Genomic DNA, 19,365 nt, shown 5'->3' on the forward strand with positions numbered 1-19,365 from the left:
AAACAACTATCTTTTCAGTGAAAGGATTACTGCACAAAGAGGAATACTTGTGGCCTTGAAATTTGATGCATTTTTTGGTGGTGTTTTAAGTGGCTCTGGTGACCTCATAGATGTAGTGCATAATACGTCAAACATTGTCTTTATATTTATACGTATTAGTTGTAATTAAATATCTCATGAGTTAGCTCTAAGCCTAGTATTGTCATACTACTACTTAATAATCATATTTGCTAAGAGGTCCCTAGAGGATTTATAGTACTAATGAAATTCTGTACTTTTTTTAGGTTGATAAAATTCTGTATCTCTTTTTTTTTTTCTGGAGATCCATCTCAGAAATCTACATACATTTGCCCTGTTAAAAAAATAGACTTCTACAAAGTCTGGGGTTTAATTCATCTTTTTTGGACATCTGTTTAGTGCATATAAATTATATCATATTTGTTTATGGTGGAACAATTAATTTTCCAAAAGGGGAAATATGCCGTAGTATTCATTTGGACATTGACAGATTTTTCCGTTCAGAAGAATATGCTTAGAGCCTGTTGCTACCATATAGCAATAAAGTTAAAATAGTTACAGTTGAACTCATACAGCCTGAATTGTCATACACATTATTTTTCAATTCCCTTTAAGAAATATGAAAGGATAAGATAGTTTAGAAGTTAGGAACTACTGGCATAGTACTGTAGTCTTTTATCTATTAATAGATCAGATTATCCTTTGATGTTTCATCTTTTCCCCAAAAAAATATTTGATTTTGTCTTTGCCAAACAGAGACTTCTTGGTCCATGGTACATGGTAGGCAGAATACTGACCCTTCAGAGAGATTCATATCCTGATTCCTGGAACCTGCCACTATGTTAGGGTACATGGCAAGGAATAATTAAGGTTGCTAATCAGTTAACTATCTGTGTGGGCTTAATGTAATAAGGGAAGAAAGAGGCGGAAGAAATGGCAGCCTGAGAAGGACTTGGCCTCCTGCTGGTTTGAAGATGGGGTAGAGGAAACTATGAGCTAAAGAATATGGGTGGCTTCTAAAGCTTGAAAAGGCAAGGAAACATTTTCTGCTAGAGCTTCCAGGAGGGAATTCAGCCCTGCCAACACGTTAATTTTAGCCCGGTGAGACCTGTATTGGGCTCTCACCCACAGAACTGTAAGATAGTAAATTTGTGTTGTTTTAATCCATTAACTTTGTGATAATTTTTAGAGAGGCCGTAGGAAACACATAGTACCTCTTCAGTTTTTCACTAATAACATAAAGTTTATATTGTGATTAGTTGAATCCTGATGTGAATGACAATATGATTTTCTGTGAAGGTCAGTTCCAGTTTATTGTATTAAGACATTTATGTTGATAATATGTTGGGTACTGATGGACAAACCTTTGTTTTACGTAGAGGTCTTTATTTTCTACTATCTAGGAATGGTGACGTGATTCCTTATTATTGTAGCTGGAGAATAAGGAGTCTGTGTACAGTAAGGTAGAATGGGAAATGAGGAAGGAGAAATAGACTAAAGCTAGAAAGGAAAATTGGTGTCTTGGAATGTGATAAATAATCTTCAGAAGCCTTGGAGCCCTGAACAAGTTTTTCATTATTTGCGTTATATGTGTTTGTGTTAGTAAATACTGTAAATTGGAGTTTTAAAAAGGTTTTATAGTCAGCACAACTTGAACTATATTAGAGTGGTAAGCAATCATCACATTTTGCCACAGAATAGCTTATCAATATGATAAGTGTATAAAGGACTCAGTGGTCAAAAGGAAGGCTAGAGTTTAGAGAAACATGAAAAAGAATGAAGCATTTCTCATAGAAGATAATTAACAACCTGACCAATCATTGACTGTCACTATATTTAGTCTTCCCTATCATATCAAATAAACTTGCTTTACTCCCTTGTGCCTTTACTAGGAAGAGAAACTGGGGGTCCAACAAAGATTATGAGCTGACACAGTCCTTTTTTTTTTTTTTAAAGACCAAGCATAAATAAGTTAGAGCTATATTGTCAGGTTTTTTTTGTTTGTTTTTGTTTTTTTTTTTTGAGATGGCCTCTCACTCTGTTGCCCAGGATGAAGTGCAGTGGAGCAATCTTGGCTCACTGCAACCTCCGCCTCCTGGGTTCAAGCACTTCTCCTGCCTCAGCCTCCCAAGTAGCTGGGATTACAGGCGCCTGCTACCACGCCCGGCTAATTTTTGTATTTTTAGTAGAGACGAGGTTTCACCATGTTGGCCAGGCTGGTCTTGAACTCCTGACCTCAGGTGATCCACCCGCCTCGACCTCCTAAAGTGCTGGGATTACAGGTGTGAGCCACTGCGCCCAGCAGTTTTTTTTTTTTTTTTTTTGCTTGTGTTTGTTTTTTGCATCAAGTGGATCACATGCTATCCCAGTTTGTGAGAGAGAGGGGTTAGGTGCTTAAAATTGAGGATACGGAGGGTCTTTTGGTTATTAGTAATGGTTAATCTTTTGGTTATTAGAATTCTGGGGTAACACTAGCAGAATGAGTGGGGGGTGGGGTGGAACAAAAAATTGTTGCAGAAGAGTTCAAGGAACTGACTGGCCAGTTTGGGGGGATCATTTTGTGTACGCTGAAATTCAAAAGAGGTATTGGAGATGGTAGTACCTTTCGTGGAGTGAAGGGGCTTATCCTGGGGTTTGTGAATGACAAATGACAATGAGTTACAAGGAAGTTCACCCTGCCACCAGGGCTTGGTCATCTGAGATATGGGAGAAAAAACATATTTTCTCTCACACGGGAGAGAAGCCATTGTTTGAAAGGGCTGGAGCTAGAGCAGAACTCCTAGAGGGGGAGAGAGGTTACAGTTGGTACAAGAAAAGTGAAGAGTGTACAACAACAATACTGAGGAAATAGGATATTTTAGTGACGATATATACCATGAGTTCCAGAAGACATAGCAAAAAGATTTTGAGAATTGGGGGTGGAAGAGAAAAGGGGTCAGTGTAGAGACATACAGAGTATACAGGGATGAAAGTATATAGGGATGGCGAGTCTTGGGAGTCTTGGGCATTTCTTGGTGACTGATGTTAATGGGATTTGCTTTGATGATCTCCTATTCAGGTTGCTGTAAATATTGAAAGGGAGGTGTTGGTGAGAGCCAGGTTTATCGAGAGAAACCAGATTCTGTATAGATTTCTGTTGCTACCATACAAATTACCACAAACTTAATGGCTTAAAACAGTGCAAATTTATTGTTTTATGGATCTACAGCTCAGAAGGCCAACACAAATCTCACTGGCCTGAACTCAAGGTGTCAGCAGGGCTGCCTTTCTCTCTGGAGGCCTCAGGAGAAAATCTGTTTCCTTGTTTTTTCCAGCTTGTAGAGTCTACCTGAATTCCTTGGCTTGTGGGCACCTTCTCTCACTTTCAAAGCCAGCAACTTTTCATCTTTTTAAAAGAATTATTATTTCAATAGGTTTTGGGGGAATAGGGTGTGTTTGGTTACATGGGTAAGTTCTTTAGTGGTGATTTCTGAGATTTTGGTGCACCCATCACTTGAGCACTATTCCCAATGTATAGTCTTTTATCCCTCTTCCCCCCTCCCACCGTTCCCTCCGAGTCCTATAGTCCATTGTATCATTCTTATGCCTTTAACTTGGCATCTTTTTGACCCTTCTTTCTGGTATATCAAACCACAGCTAGGAAAGGTCCTTCCCTCTTAAGAACTCACTTATTTTGGACCCCACTAGGATAATGCGGGATAATCTCCACATCTCAAGATCCTTACCCTTAATCACATCTGCAGGGTCCTTTTTTGCCATATGAGGTAACATCTTCATAGGGTCCAGGGAGGAGGGAATGGACATTCCTCAGAGGCTGTTATTCTGCCTACCACAGGGGTCCCTCTTTCTTCTTGCTGGTGTTAGGATGAAAGCCAGGTGTAGAGTGGTATAGCTTCAGGTTTATGGTACCTGATTACCATGTGAAATTCATTCTGAGGCTTAGCGCTCTCCCTCCACCTTCAGGTTTTATGTGGGTCTTACTTGAGGCTGAGGACAGATGTAGGCCTCAGTCTTATCTCTGAAAAGGGGATAAGGTGCTCCTATACTCTCTGGGCAAGATCAGTCTATTACATGAATACAAAGCTCAGACATTACTTGAAATATATAGATTAGGGGCTGGGCGTGGTGGCTCACGCCTGTAATCCCAGCACTTTGGGAGGCTGAGGCAGAGGTGGGCAGATCATGAGGTCAGGAGATTGAGACCATCCTGGCTAACAGGGTGAAACCCCGTCTCTACTAAAAATAGAAAAAATTAGCTGGGCATGGTGGTGGGCACTTGTAGTCCCAGTTACTCGGCAGACTGAGGCAGGAGAATGGCGTGAACCGGGGAGGCAGAGCTTACAGCGACCCGAGATTGCACCACCGCACTCCAGCCTAGGTGACAGAGCAAGACTTCGTCTCAAAAAAATATATGTTTTTATAATATATATTATATATATATTAGTTGAATCATTGGAATAGTATTGTTCTACTTAGAGAACTGTGTTAATTTATTAGTTTTTGTTTATTTAATGCGGTTTAGTGAATATCTCACATCTTGACATTTAGCAGGCTAGAGTTATAGTATCAGTTGATGTTTGTCTTGAGCCAGAATCCTCTCTGGCTCTGAGAGGTTTGGTTCATAAAACTGGTTTGGACAATGAGAACACTTGGACACAGGGTGGGGAACATCACACACCAGGACCTGTCGTGGGGTGGGGGGAGCGGGGAGGGATAGCGATAGCATTAGGAGATATACCTAATGTAAATGACGAGTTAACAGCTGCAGCACATCAACATGGCACATGTAAACATACGTAACAAACCTGCACGTTGTGCATATGTACCCTAGAACTTAAAGTATAATAATAAAATTAAAAATAATTTTTAAAAAAGTAGAATTAACCACCCACCCCCGCAAAATGGTTTGGGATGTGATTGTTATTCTTACAGGTCAGTTTTCAAATTTAAATTGATCATAGAGATAGCTGTAAAACCAAATATGTGTTTTATTTTGCCAGTACCTTATATTGGTTGTAGAGTTGGCTAATACTTTCAGTATTGAATAAATTGAGAACTACTGTTAATTTCATTTTTTCCTCATACATTAAACAACGAATCTAAAAAGTATTAAATATTTGGGCCTTTCTTTGCAAGTTGAAATAGTTCTTCTCTTAAAATAATTATCATTTCATTTATAATACAAAATCAGTAATCCGCAGAAGCAAGTTAGAATTTTTCATAAATAGTAATAAACGTAGTTAAGCTTTGTTGCTTGGGTTTTGTATTATACCAATCAATTAAATTTCAGCACTACTTTTAATTAACGTTAATAGATCTGTCAGTTCCCGAAATACCTGTGGTATCAGAATTAACATACCTAAATTCCAAAGTAGATCAGTGGGTCAGTAGGTTATTAGGTTAGGGAAAAACTGTAGTTTTAATTTTTAAAATTCAAATTCCTGAGTCAGCCATTTTTAATTAATAATTTAAAAATTATTAACTAGATGAAACTTTTTTTTCTTTAAATGACTAGAACATAGAAAAATAGTCTCTGTTACTTAAGTTTTTGTTCTCTGGAATAGATAACAGGTTGTGTTTTATCTTATTAGCCTCCTCACGTATAGCTAGACCTTAGTATTGTACAGTTAAAATAAAAAGAAAAAAAATGCAGCACTTAAGTTTTTTCTGATTATAAAAGTAATGCATGTTCATGGGAGAAATTTTAGAAAGTACTAAAGAAGGAACAAAAAAACACCATCCATAAACTACCTAGGAGCAATCACAGTTGATACTTTTGGTATATTCAGGTTTATGTCTGGTATCTTTTCATGCCACTGTTAATGCAGTTAGACATTCAAATTTGTTCTAACTTTACTATCTTTATTTCATTTTTTATTTTTTTGGAGACAGAATCTCGCTCTGTCACCCAGGCCAGAGTGCAGTGGTGCTATCTCAGCTCACTGCAACCTCGGCTTCTTGGGTTCAAGCGATTCTCCTGCCTCACCCTCCCGAGTAACTGGGATTACAGGTGTGTGCCACCATGCCCAGCTAATTTTTGTATTTGTAGTAGAGATAGGGTTTCACCATATTAGCCAGGCTGGTCCACCCTGACCTCAAGTGATCTACCTGCCTCGGCCTCCCAAAGTGCTAGGATTACAGGCGTGAGCCACTGTGACTGGCCTAGCTTTATTATTTTTAATAATATCTCAATGAATATAAAAGTTTAGAGGCATCTTTGATTATTTTCTTATTTCTCAAAGTGAAATTACTGGGTCAAGGGCATAATTTTCAAACCAATTTGTTTTTTAAGAAAGAGAAATTCTTCCTTTTCCTGGTTTATAAATTCCTTCTATTCCTAGTTTGTTGAATGGTGTTTTTTTAAAATCATGAGTAGGCATTGGAGTTTGCTAAATGCTTTTTCTACATCAGTTGAGATCCCTAATATGATTTTTATTCTTTATTTTGTTAATGTGGTATGTAGCACATGGATTGGTTTTATTAATATATGTTGAACCTTGTTCAAATCCCAGGGATAAATACCACTTGGTCATGTTGAATAATCCTTTTAATTTACTATTGCGTTTGGATTGCTAGTATGTTGTTGAGAATTTTTCATCAATATTAATCAGAAATATTGTCTGTAGTTTTTTTCTTATGGTGTCTTTGGCTTTGATATCAGCATAATGCTGGCTTCATAAAGAGTTTGAAAGTGTTCCCTTTTCAGTTTGTTGGAAGCATTTGAGGGGGATTGGTATTCATTCTTTCACTGTTTGGTAGAATTCTTCAGTGAAGTCGTGTATATGGTCCTGGGCTTTTCTTTGTTGGAAAGTTTTTGATTCAATATAATTACAAGTTATACATGTCTGCTCAGATTTTCTTTTTTTATTTTATCATTCTGACTTTATTATCATTGATTAATTTGTCTATTCTTAAAAAAACTCTGTACTGTCTTGTAAAGTCATCTGTGCTGTTGCATGTAGTCTTCTCTTTGTTGTATAGCATTCCATTATGTGAATACCACATTTTGTTTATCTGTTGTACTGTCAATGAAATCTGGGTTGTTTCTAGTTTTAGACCATTACGAATAAAGGTGCTGTGAACTCTGTTCAGATTTCTGTTCATGATTCAGCCTTGGTGGTAGATGGCATATTTCTGGGAATTTACCCATTTTTTCTAGGTTATCCAATTTGTTGGTGTATATTTATTGAGTTGTCTAAAAAAAAAATGCCTTTTTATTTCTGTGATATCAGTTGTAATTTCTCCCCTTATTTCTGATTTTGAGTCTTCTCGTATTCCTAGTGTAGCTAAAGGTTTGTAAATTTTGTTAGTCTTTTCAAAGAAACACCTCTTAGGTTTTGTTTTGTTTTGTTGTTGTTTTTCCTATTCACTGTTTTATTTCTACTCTAATCATATTTCCTTCCTTCTGCTCTCTATGGGCTTTGTTCTTTTTCTAGTTCTTTGAGGTGTAAAGTTAGGTTGTTTGAGATTTTTTTTTTTTTTTTTTTTTTAGCACACCTGCTGGCAGGAATCTTTCTTCATTTTTAATGCAGGCATTGACTGAAATAAGATTCCCTGTCAGAATGCTTTTGCTGCATCCCAAACATTTCGATATGTTGTGTTTTCGTTTGTCTCAAGATGTTTTCTGATTTCTCTTTTGATGTCTTCCTTGACTCTTTGGTTATTCAACAGTGTGTTTAAATTTCATCTGCTTATGAATTTTCTCGTTTTCCTTCTGATACTGATTTCTATTTTCATTTCACTGTGATCAGAGAAGATACTTAGTAATTCAACCTTAAATTTGTTAAAACTTGTTCTGTGACTTGTTAAGTGATCTGTCCTAGAGAATGTTCTCTGTGTACTTGAGAATAATGTGTATTCTGCTGTTATTGTGTGGAATATTTTGTGTATGTCTGTTAGGTCCATTTGGTCTGTACAGTTGGCCTTCTGTATCTGAAGGTTCCACATCTGTGGATTCAACCAACTGTGGATAAAAATATTCAGAGAATAAAACCATTTACAAATAATAAAAATTAAAAAAATATAGTGTAACACCTATTTACATCGTATTTGCATTGTATTATGCATTATAAGTAATCTAGAGATGATTTAAAGTATAGGGGAGGAGGCACATAGATTATATGCAAATACTACATCATTTTATATAAGGGACTTAAGCATCTGCAGATTTTGATGCTAATATTTGGTGGGGGGTGGTCCTGGAACCGGTCCATCTCAGATAATGAAGGATGACTGTACTGATACACTGTTTAAGTCGATGCTTTCCTTCTTGATTTCTCTTGGATTATCTGTCCATTATTGAAAGTGGGATATTGACATCTCCTGCTGCTATTGCATCTGCTATTGCTATTTCTCCCTTCGGTTCTATTGATGTTTGCTTAATATATTTGGGTCCTCTGATGTTGGGTATGTATATATTTATAATTGCTATATCTTCCTAATGAATTGACTCTTATTTGTCTCTTGTATTTGACTTAACATGTATTTTATCTAAGTATGGTCACTCATACTCTTTAGGCTGCCATTTGCATGGGATATATTTTTCCATTCTTTCACTTTCAGCTTCTGTTCTTAAATCTGAGGTGAATCTTGCAGACAACATGTAGTTGGATCTTTTTTTTTTAAATCTGTTCAGCCACTCTATGTATTTCAATTGAGGAGTTTAATCCATTTACGTTTAAAGTAGTTACTGATAGAGAAGGGCTTGCTTTCTGTCTTTCTTGTAGTGCTATTGTCCCTCTTTTTCTTTCCTCCTGTTTTTCTGTATGTTTCTTTTCTAATTTATTTTTTATTATTTATTTATTTATTTTTTTAGTGTAGTTGTGCTTTGACTCCCTTTGCATTTTCTTGTGTGAATCCTCACATGTGATTACCATGGGGCTTATATATAAAAACACCTTACAGTTAGTCTATCCTAAGCTTATAACAATCTAACTTCAATTGCATATAAAAATTTAACTCTCTCACTCTCCCCTTATTATTGATGTCACAATTTATCCTTTTATATTGTATACTCATTAATGTTTTCATAGTAACAGTTTTTTAATACTTTTACATTTTAACTTCCGTACCAGAGTTAAGTGGTTGTTTTAGTTTATTCATGATGTTTTAAGTTATTTTGTTTTCTTTTAGAAATAATTTATAGAATTTAAAATTGGTTATATACATTTTTGTGACAGTTCTAAATTTTATGTTTAAAAATCATTTTAAAACCCTTTTAATGATAAACTTCTATGTAAGTTTAATAAATCTAACATTTTTTCTTGTTTAAACAGAATTCTGAGACTTACGGTTGGTCATATAGAACAGTACCTTGAACTTACAGTTTCCTGAAGAATCAGTTTAAAAGATCCAAAGAGTACAAAAGGTAAAGAAAGGTGCATCTTAGAATGCATCATAAAATGATATTTTTCCAGAAAAATAAAAGAAATCCATGAACTATTTTGACACACTAAGTTTAATTTAAAAAAAAATTTTGTGTGTGTTAATTTACCACCATAGTACCAGCTATGTTCCGATAATTACTTTAGATACTGGGGATTCAGTGATGAACAAGACAGAAGCTGTCCCTGCTGTCGTGAAAACTGCCTTCTAGAGGAAGACAAATAATACACAAGTGAGAAATTTGTGGTTTGTACTGTGCAGAGAATTAAAATGGATAGTGTAAGGTTGGGCACAGTGGCTTGTGCCTGTAATCTTAGCAGTTTGGGAGGCTAAGGTGGGAGGATTGCGTGAGCCTAGAAGTTTGATACCAGCCTGGGCAACATAGTAAGACCCCGTCTCCACCAGAAATTTAGAAATTAGCTCGGCATAATGACGTATGCCTGTGATCCCAGCTACTTGGGAGGCTGAGGCAGGAGGACTTGAGCCTAGGAAGTTGAGGCTACAGTGAGCTGTGGTTGCACCACTGCATTCCAGCATGGGAGACAGAGTGAGACCTTGTCTTACACATACAAAAAAGGGATAATGTGGTAGAGAATGGTGACTGCTTTCATTAGGCAGTCAGGGATAGCCTAATTGAAAAAGGGGAATTTTAGTTGAGATCTGAATGGCAAAAGGAGCCAGCTGTGTGAAGATCTGAAAGAAGAGCTTTATAGGTAGTGAGAACAAGAAAGATAGTGAAATGTTTGAGGAACATAAAGAGCACAATGTGACTGGAATATAGTAAGTGATGGAGAGAGTATATGGAGATCCGGTTGGGGAAACAAACCTGGGAGTCAAATGCCCATCAGTGACAGACTGGATTAAGAAAATGTGGCACATATACACCATGGAATACTATGCAGCCATAAAAAAGGATGTGTTCATGTCCTTTGTAGGGACATGGATGAAGCTGGAAACCATCATTCTTCACAAACTATCGCAAGGACAGAAAACCAAGCACTGCATGTTCTCACTCATAGGTGGGAATTGAAAAGTGAGAACACCTGGACACAGGGTAGGGAACATCACACAGCAGGGCCTGTCGTGGGGTTGGAGGAGTGGGGAGGGATAGCGTTAGGAGATACACCTAATGTAAATGATGAGTTAGTGGGTGTGGCACACCAACATGACATATGTATACCTATGTAACAAACCTGCACGTTGTGCACATGTACCCTAGAACTTAAAAGTATAATAAAAACAAAATAAAAACCTGGGAGAGAAGCAAATTTACAGAAGAAAGTTAAGTGTTCAAAGTATATGGCATTTTGGACACCTTTAAAATCTGTAGAAATGTCTAAAGAGCAGTTGGATATCTGACTGCATTTGACAGTCTATTCTAGGGGTGTGGATTTGGGAGTCACTGGTATGTAGAAGTGCGATTTATCTAGGAAGTATATACAGATTGAGAAGGATTCAGCCCTGGCACATGCCAGTATTAATTAGAGGAGAAGGAACAGCCAGCAAGATGAGTAGAAAAGCAGGAGAATATTCTGTCACTGGAACCAAGAAAAGAAAGTACTTAATAAATGCAGAAGTGGTCATCTACATCACATATTACTTAATGGTCAAATAGAGGATAAACAGCCATTATTAGACTTGGCAATATGGAGATTTTGGATACTAAGAGCGAACAATTTGAGTGGAGTGGTAGAGATGAAAGCCTAATTAAGAGTGATGAAGAAAGAATATGGGAAACTGCTGGTTAGAGGTGGCAAACAATACAATTAAATTTTATTTTCTCTTGAGACCTCACTAAAGCTAAAGTAAAAAGAGTCTTACAAAAAGCATAACTTCACAGGACAGAGAGAATGGAAAAGAAACAATGGCAACAAAATTTGGAACTGAAAAGCAAAAGGGAGCATAGTAACTTTCTTGCAAATCCCAGGATCCTAAGCCTGCTGTGGGAAAGCTGAGAAACAAACTTCTTGGGACTATAGAACCTCTATAATTTTCTTGAATTGAAAACACTGTTTCTGGAAATATGAGTTATGGTGGAACTAAAACAGGATAATTTGTGCAAATCTATTTAAGGGGTGATTATATTCCATGGGTCCTTTTCTTAGCTTTGGAACCAAAGCAGCCACCTTTTTCCTATCTTAGCAGAAGTCAGGAGATTTATTCCCTAGTAAGAATAAAATAAAGGAGCCTCAAACATGGCTGAGAATGGGGGTGACATGTTAAAAATAGAAGGGTTAAGAACCCAGGGTACCAGGTTTTTATACTCTTCAGGCAAGAGTTGAGAAGATACATAATTCTTTTCTCTGAATTATAATCATCTTAAAAGAAAAGATCTAAAGATTCTGACATTGAGAATTCCCCAAATCAATATTTCAACCTGATAACCCTACAATAAAGTTAACAGTCAGCAAGCTGTATCACACAGAGCTTCAGTTTTTTTAGTGCTTACCCTTAAATATGAGTTCATGCTCAGAGATCAGTAGACATCTGAGGAAAAACCTCTTATGTGCAAGATAAAGGCCAAACCAAAAGGTAAAACACCAAGTTAGGGGAAATGGAGAGCAGTTAGGCAGGTGAAAATTAAACACAAACCTTAGATAAAGTTAAGAGGGATGCTATATCCATGAAATATGAACGAGAAACAATAAGAAATGAAATTAGAAATGAAAAACTCATTGGAAGGGTTGAAAAGTAAAGTGATCTATTGAAAGTAGAGCAAAGAGCCAAAGAGATGGAAAATGATAGAGAAAAAATAAGAAAATTACAACTGTCCAGGATTTCCAATATTCAAATAAGTGCTCCAGAAGGAGAGAGAGGAGATAAACAAGGAATAGAGAACGACTCAAGAAAACTCTCCAGAATTAGAGTTACCAGTTAGGAAAAGCCTGTTGAGTGACCAGTACAGATACAAAAACAAGCCAAAACAGTGCACATCACTGTTCAACTTTAGGAAACAAGGGAACTTCCAGATTGAGATAAATAACAGGTCATATTATTTTACTGATAAAGGATGTAATCCTTTATCAGTAATCAGAATGTCTTTGCACTTCTTGACACCACACTGGAAGCCAGAAGATAGTGAAGCCTTCAGTATTCAGAGGGAAAAGTGATTTTCAACCAGGTATTCAGTATCCAACTAAACTATTGATTAAGGATAGACTAATGACAGTTTTAGACTTACGAAGTCTTAAAAAAATTTACCTGTCATGTCCCCTTTCTTAGGCAGTTAATGGAGGAATTACTCAACAAAAATAAAGAAATAAACTAAAAAAGGTGAAGGCATAGGATACCAGTAACAGGGAACATGACCTAACTAGAGACCCAGGGAATCACCAAGATGATGATGAATAATGGTCACAAGAAGACAGCTGGTCCTCAGGTTAGTAGATAGTTTCCAGTCCCAATAGAAACAGTTTGGAAGATTTCTAGTGATACTACTGTGAGAAGGTGAAATTGGTAGAATGTGTAATGTGTTTGAAGAAATAGTAGATTTAGACAGGGAAGAATTTGTAGCTAAGTTGCTAGTAAGTATAAACAAAACTAGGTAAACAACAAAACGGTAACTCTAGGAAAAACTCAAAAGGAAAAGTAATTATAGTATACTCTATGGCTCAGCTCTGAATTGACATTTACAGTGTCAAAATGATGTTAACTCCAAATATAACCACCTAACCAAAATTATGATACTGAGAAATTGGGGAAGTGTGCATGTGTATGAATAAAATAATAATGTGATGCATGCTGAGCTGGGAAGTCATATCACCAGATAACTCTGATCTCAAGTTGCTTAAGTAAAGGAGCATTCAATTGCTAGCTGTAACTTGATCCTTTATAATTGGGAAACTTTGTTTTTTGGAATTTTTAATTTTAATTTTAATTTGTGTGGGTACCTAGTATATATATTTATGGGGTACATGAGATTTTTTGATAAAGGCATGCAATATGTAATAATCACATCTTGTAAAATGGGATATCCCCTCAAGCATTTATCCTTTGTGTTACAAACAATCCAGTTACATTATTTTCGTTATTTTAAATGTAACTGGTGAATTTTGGATTCCAGTAACTGCAACCGAGCCTTTTAAAGACATTGCCTATCATTGTGGTCTAATCATGTCGAACTTAAAATATAATGAAATTTATTCTGTATTAGGTGATATGTTTGACATTCCACTTCAGCTTGTGTAGGGAAGTGGCATGGCATCTGTATCCTTAGACTGCACACCATGGACAAGTGTGACTCTAGCTAGTCTCTTTCTGAATTGAAAGCATGGGACATTTTGGCTGTTCCACCTTACCAGTTAGTCGCTAAAGTTAATTTGACACCATTTTAAAAAGTTTAGGGAAATCTTCTAACATTTGTTTTAGGGTGCATGTCCAGCCTATTTTACTTATTCCTTTCCCTTTCCCTTAAGTAAAGTGTGTCTGTCAATTGACTGGAAAGATGAAGATCTTGTGCTCGACTGTTAAGAGAGATATCTGAACGGTCACGGTGGGTCAAGCCTGTAATCCTAGCACTTTGGGAGGCTGAGGCGGGCAGATCACCGGAGTTCAGGAGTTCGAGACCAACCTGACCAATATGGTGAAACCTCATCTCTACTAAAAATACAAAAATTAACTGGCTTTTGGTGGTATGTGCCTCTAATCTCAGCTACTGAGGAGGCTGAGGCAGGATAATCGCTTGAACCTGGGAGGCGGAGGTTGCAGTGAGCTGAGATCACGCCGCTGCACTCCAGCCTGGACCACAGAGGGAGACCCTGTCTCAAAAAAAGAGAGATTTTACATTCTATTAGCTAGACGACAAATAATTTTTAGAAGAATATTGTTAACAACAGTAGTTAAACAGCCTAATGAAGCATCAGCCTATATCTTCTAAACTATATTAGATTCACCCTTCTCGCAGTCAGCAAGGCTCTTCCTGTAGTATAACCCTTAATTCTTGGCGTTGCCAGTCCCCCACCCCCGCCGCCTGCCCTTTTTTTGGTAGTTTGTCTTATTTTCTACCTTTTGATAATTAAGCCATACTGATGGCTTACTGGGTGCCTTAAAAGGCTCAGATCTGGCCTTTTAAACTTTTTACTGTTAATAATTCTTTTTTAATTCACTGAAATTTGCCCCGTTACTTTTATACTATTCTTCTTGTTCTAGTGATAGAATCAGCCTCAGTTTTTACCATGAAGATAAATACGTCTGTTGGACCAGAGGGATGTACTTAGGTGGTCTTTAAATTCTCTTCTACCTCTAAAATTCTGTAGTTCTGTGTTCCATCTGCTGATACTACCTCAGACACTTGAAATCACAACATTTCATCCTAGTGTTCTTTTTATTTTATTATTTCTATCTTTGACTCTGCCACTCATTTTCTTTTAAAAACTCTTAGTCCTGGGTATGGTAGCGAGTACCTGTAATCCCAGCTAGTCAGGCGGCTGAGGTGGCAGGATTGCTTGAGCCCAGGATTTCAAGGCAGCAGTGAGCTATGATCATGCCACAGCACTCCAGCCTGGGCAGGAGAGTAAGACCCCATCTCAAAAACAAAAAGAAAAAAAAAATATTCTGAGCCCCTCACAGTTCTACTTCTGCAGCCGTAACCATACAGGCAATGCAGCAATGTTACCAGCGTTATTCTCCTTTCCTCTCATGAAGGTGCATTTAAAAACAGTGACCGAATGTTTAGAATCTCATGTTCTTGTAATATCTTTAATCTTCTTTGGTTTAGAAATACTCCATTGTGCATTTCCTTTGAATGTTGAACATTTTGTTGATGCTCAAAAGCTTTCAGATTTTCGAGCATTTTGCTATTCAGGTTTTCAGATTAGGGATACTCAACCTGTAGAATATAAAGAGACAAATTTTAGGCTTGTGATCCAGCTTTAAAGCAGTAAGTTTTACTTCCTTCAATTTGGTATGAGACTCTTTATAGTAAGACCCTCCTGTACTTGACTTGCCTTTGCCAGTTTACCACTTGTATTCTCACTTTATGGTCTCATAATTAAAACTTTAAATGGTAACATGCCAGGTTTTTCATGAGGAAAATGCTAAACCTCCTAGTTTGTCAAATACGATATTCTTTTGTCTCACTTAGGCCTGTGCCTTTACAAATTGCCATTCTTGTAGCTTAAAATTCTTTCACCTATTACCTATTTCTGTCCTTCAGCCTGTTGCTTCTCAAAGTTAAGTGGTCATACATTATCACATGGAGCCCTTGTGAAAATGTAGATTCTAGTTGTTAAGGCTGGGATAGGGCCCAAGATTTTGCCTTTGAAAACAAGCTCTCAGAGGATGGTGATGCTGCCCGTCCCTGCACCATGTTTGCATTAAAAAGAATCTTGACTCCTGACAGACTTACTGTCATGAAGAATATTTCCTCTTGTGTCCCCCCTCTAATTCCCAGGGGTACACATAATTGTTCCTTGCCCAGTGATAGCATTACACAGTATATACCTTCATTATACCTCTTACTATAGTTATTTAGATATCTATCTTCCTGCTCAATTGCAGTTTTTCCTGCAGGGACTGTGTCTTTCACTGTTGTGTACTCAAAGCCTGCCGTACTGTTTAGCAGAAAATAGGCTTTCAACAAATGTTTATTGCTGAATAGATGGTGTTATTACAGACTATTTGTAGTTATATAGTCAAATATATACTGAATATTGAGAATGTCTGTTTTATTTTGATTGATAGTAAAGAGAAAGTTAATATGAGCCTGAATTACTTTTTTTCTTGTAGTTGTTTTTTAGGAGGGGAGAAAAAGCCTCAAATGTACCTCAGCCATAGGTATTTGCTTGAAGATAATGTTCTAGTCTTCAGTACAAACAAAATGTTTTGAAGTCTCTGTGATAACATATAGTATTTCTCAGGATAACTTTGTGGAAGTAAGATTTTTAGAAAACTAATGACCATATATTTCTCTTTTCACATAAGGAGAAGTACAAATGTCTACTACAAGACGAAAACGTAGTATGTTATGTTGTTTACCGTAAGCTGTAGTAAAATGAGCTCGATTGTTGACAGGTATGTTTTTGAAGACTCTTATTTTAAGTTATATATCGTTATTTTAAAATGCACTATTAGAATGATGGTCTATATGATATTGATAGAAGGAGTTTTATGCCTAAACATAATTACTGTTGCACTCAGTTTCTGTATTAAACAAATATAGTGTAAAAAAGTAAGGTATATCAATGTTTTTCTAGAGCCAAAGTCAGCAACATATGGGTTGTGTGTTTTAAATGAGTCCTGACCTGTAATTTTGAGTGATTTGGTCATAGCTGCTCTGAAGGAAATTCTGACAGTTGCAGATGTTTCCTTGGAACCTTCTAGAGTCCTTTTTCTTCTTATCTAACTTCATCCCTTCAAGCATCTTAGCATTTGTGACTGATAAGAGGTAACTATAATTAGGATTTCGTTAGTTAAAATTGTAATCTTTACATCTTACTCTTGGGAAAAGGGTAAATCTCCATATTCCTTTGATTTTAATACTTGAAATTTTTGGAGGAGGGTAGAAGGGGTCAGAGAGGGTTAAAAAAACTATTGGGTACTGTGGTCACTACTTAGGTGGTGAGATCATTGGTACACGAAACCTCAGCGACATGCAGTCTACCCATGTGAAAAACCTGCACATACACCCTGGAAACTAAAGTAAAAGTAGAAAAGAAAAGACTTTGTCTTTATTTTTTACATTTTAACATCTCTTATCATAATTTAATTGGTAGCACTCTTTTTTTCTTTCTTAAGGGCACATAAAATAGTGGTGATCTTAACAGTCAATAATATCTTAAATTTGATATAATCCAATAACATTTTTAAAGCATCTACTCTTTGATAGCAGATGTACCGAATACTTTTTTATATGTTATTTAACCTCAATAATTACGTAAGATTTTACAGATAAGAAAACTGTAGGTCAGAGAGGTTAAATAATTGTTTAAAGTCACATAGCTAGTAAGATACCTGGAATTTTTACTTGTGTTGGTTTGGACATTAAAGTTGTTATGCTTTTATTGCACTGTTGCTGGGTGCTCCATCCATTGGGGATTCTTGAAGAGTTTTGCACATAGACTTGTACACAGAAGTGACTTTTGACATCTGGGGACAACTTTTCTCCCTTTCTATGAGCTAAATAGTAAAGATATATACTCCACCAGAACTTAAGGTCTGAGGAGCCAGAAACTTCCTTAAAGAGGCCTGCCTGCCCTATGGCCATAGCTTTGAACTGTGCCATAGTTACAGGCAGAATTAATGATAGTCTTTTCTTTGGAAAGGATATTTCTTCACTGCCTTTGACAGATAAAATACGAATTTGGCATTATGCTTTTCCCATTCTAGATAGTATGACATCTAGGGATGACATTTGTGTTTTCAGACATAAAGCAGTGATTATTAATATGGGTTCCTTATCTCTGAATGTCATGAAAGTTAGGAACTCTGTCCTCAGAAAATTCATGTACATACAAAAATTTTTAATAAATTTCAGGGCATACATGGAATCCCCAAAGTTCATACATACACCTCCACCATGATACAAGTGTTACAGGTGATCTCAATAGTGACCCCATTTTATAGCACATAGGCCTTTATAGGCCATAGAAAGGTGAGGCTAAAGGAGTGAATAGTGAATTTATATAAAACCTCATAAATCAGCAGAAACTTTAATATTGCTCCTAGGGTTGAGTTAGCCACCAGTGCTCTTGGTTTTATTTTTTAGGAATGGTCTTTCCTTACATCTTCCCATAGCCAGCCCCTTGTTGTCACTTAGATCCTAGCTCACATGTTCCCCACTAACCACTCAGACTCGAGTAACTAAAACATCACCCCTTTAAAAAAAATTAAAACTCATCACCCATTTTTATACTTGTTTCTATCTACTGGAAAATAAGGATGGGTATGGCAGCTCACACCTGTAATCACACTTTGGGAGGCTGAGGTGGGAAGGTCATTTGAGCCCAGGAATTTAGGACCAGCCTGGTCAATATAGCAAGACCCTGTCTCTACAAAAATTTTAAAAAATAGCCAGTCATGGTGGCATGTACCTGTGGTCCCAGCTACTCAGGAGGCTGAGGCAAGAGGACTTCTTGAACCCAGGAGGTTGAGGCTGCAGTAAGTCATGTTCATGCAACTGTACTCTAGTCTGGGCAGCGGAGTAAGACACTGTCTCCAGAAAGAAAAAAAAAGGAAAAACTGTAGGAAAGCAGCTAAATGTCTTGTTCGTTGTTTACTAAACATGTCCAGAACAGAGCACATGAGTGCTACTACATATTTGTCAAATGAATTAGTAAATGAATGAAATGTATTGATATAAGTTAATGCATTAGATTGTGATGTTTATGAGTAATTTGTGGTTTTATAAAGTAAATAAGAAAAAATTTAAATTATGCTGTTATAGTTAACAAAAATAATTTTATATAATGGCAAACACTGACTTTCTGTAAGTTTTTACTGATTACTAAAAGTTTGAAACAAGATATTTAAACTGGTTAAATTCTTGTTTAGTGTAATGTGTTCATAATATAGCTAAGTATAAATACTTTTACAATTTATATATATAATAAACTTAAAAATATAATTATTACTGAATTTTGATTTTCAAATGTTTACTAGGAAATATGTTAGTAGTTTGAATTTTATAGTCCATTAACTTTACAAAAATTCTAGGTTGTAACTGAGTTGATTTACATGTCATTTTAGTATTGCTGTTGCTTAGCGAGTCTGCTCTTATTTTCTCTATCCGCTTTCTTTTAGAGATGACAGTAGTATTTTTGATGGGTTGGTGGAAGAAGATGACAAGGACAAAGCAAAAAGGTAGTTTGATTAGAGATGTAAAATAGTAAATAAGTGAATAATAAATATAATGGTAAATAAATAGTGAATTAATGATTTCCAAAAGCTGTCTGCTTTAGGAGTTTAGATATATTAGCAAGGTGGAAGAACTTAGAATATTGGTATGTAGTTTATAAATTAAATATC

General features: G+C 36.4%; 1 protein-coding gene across 14 annotated transcripts in view; it reads left to right on the forward strand.

The window, feature by feature from the left end:
- CLOCK (clock circadian regulator) overlaps positions 1 to 19,365 on the forward strand; it is a 119,262-nt gene that overhangs the window by 47,847 nt on the left and 52,050 nt on the right. For 8 of the 14 annotated variants that reach the window (XM_037989425.2, XM_037989423.2, XM_007998672.3 and 5 more), the window contains 3 exons: positions 9,294 to 9,385; positions 16,324 to 16,413; positions 19,141 to 19,200. In XM_037989425.2, the coding sequence (XP_037845353.1) occupies positions 16,367 to 16,413; positions 19,141 to 19,200 (107 nt within the window). In that variant the 5' untranslated portion in view covers positions 9,294 to 9,385; positions 16,324 to 16,366. Of the gene's footprint in view, positions 1 to 9,293; positions 9,386 to 9,548; positions 9,635 to 10,337; positions 10,457 to 12,624; positions 12,782 to 16,323; positions 16,414 to 19,140; positions 19,201 to 19,365 lie in introns of all 14 variants that reach the window. The other 6 variants (XM_073017365.1, XM_037989428.2, XM_037989426.2 and 3 more) reach the window with 4 other exon arrangements.

This window comes from Chlorocebus sabaeus, chromosome 7 (genome assembly GCF_047675955.1).
Source record: "Chlorocebus sabaeus isolate Y175 chromosome 7, mChlSab1.0.hap1, whole genome shotgun sequence".
Taxonomy (NCBI): domain Eukaryota; kingdom Metazoa; phylum Chordata; class Mammalia; order Primates; family Cercopithecidae; genus Chlorocebus; species Chlorocebus sabaeus.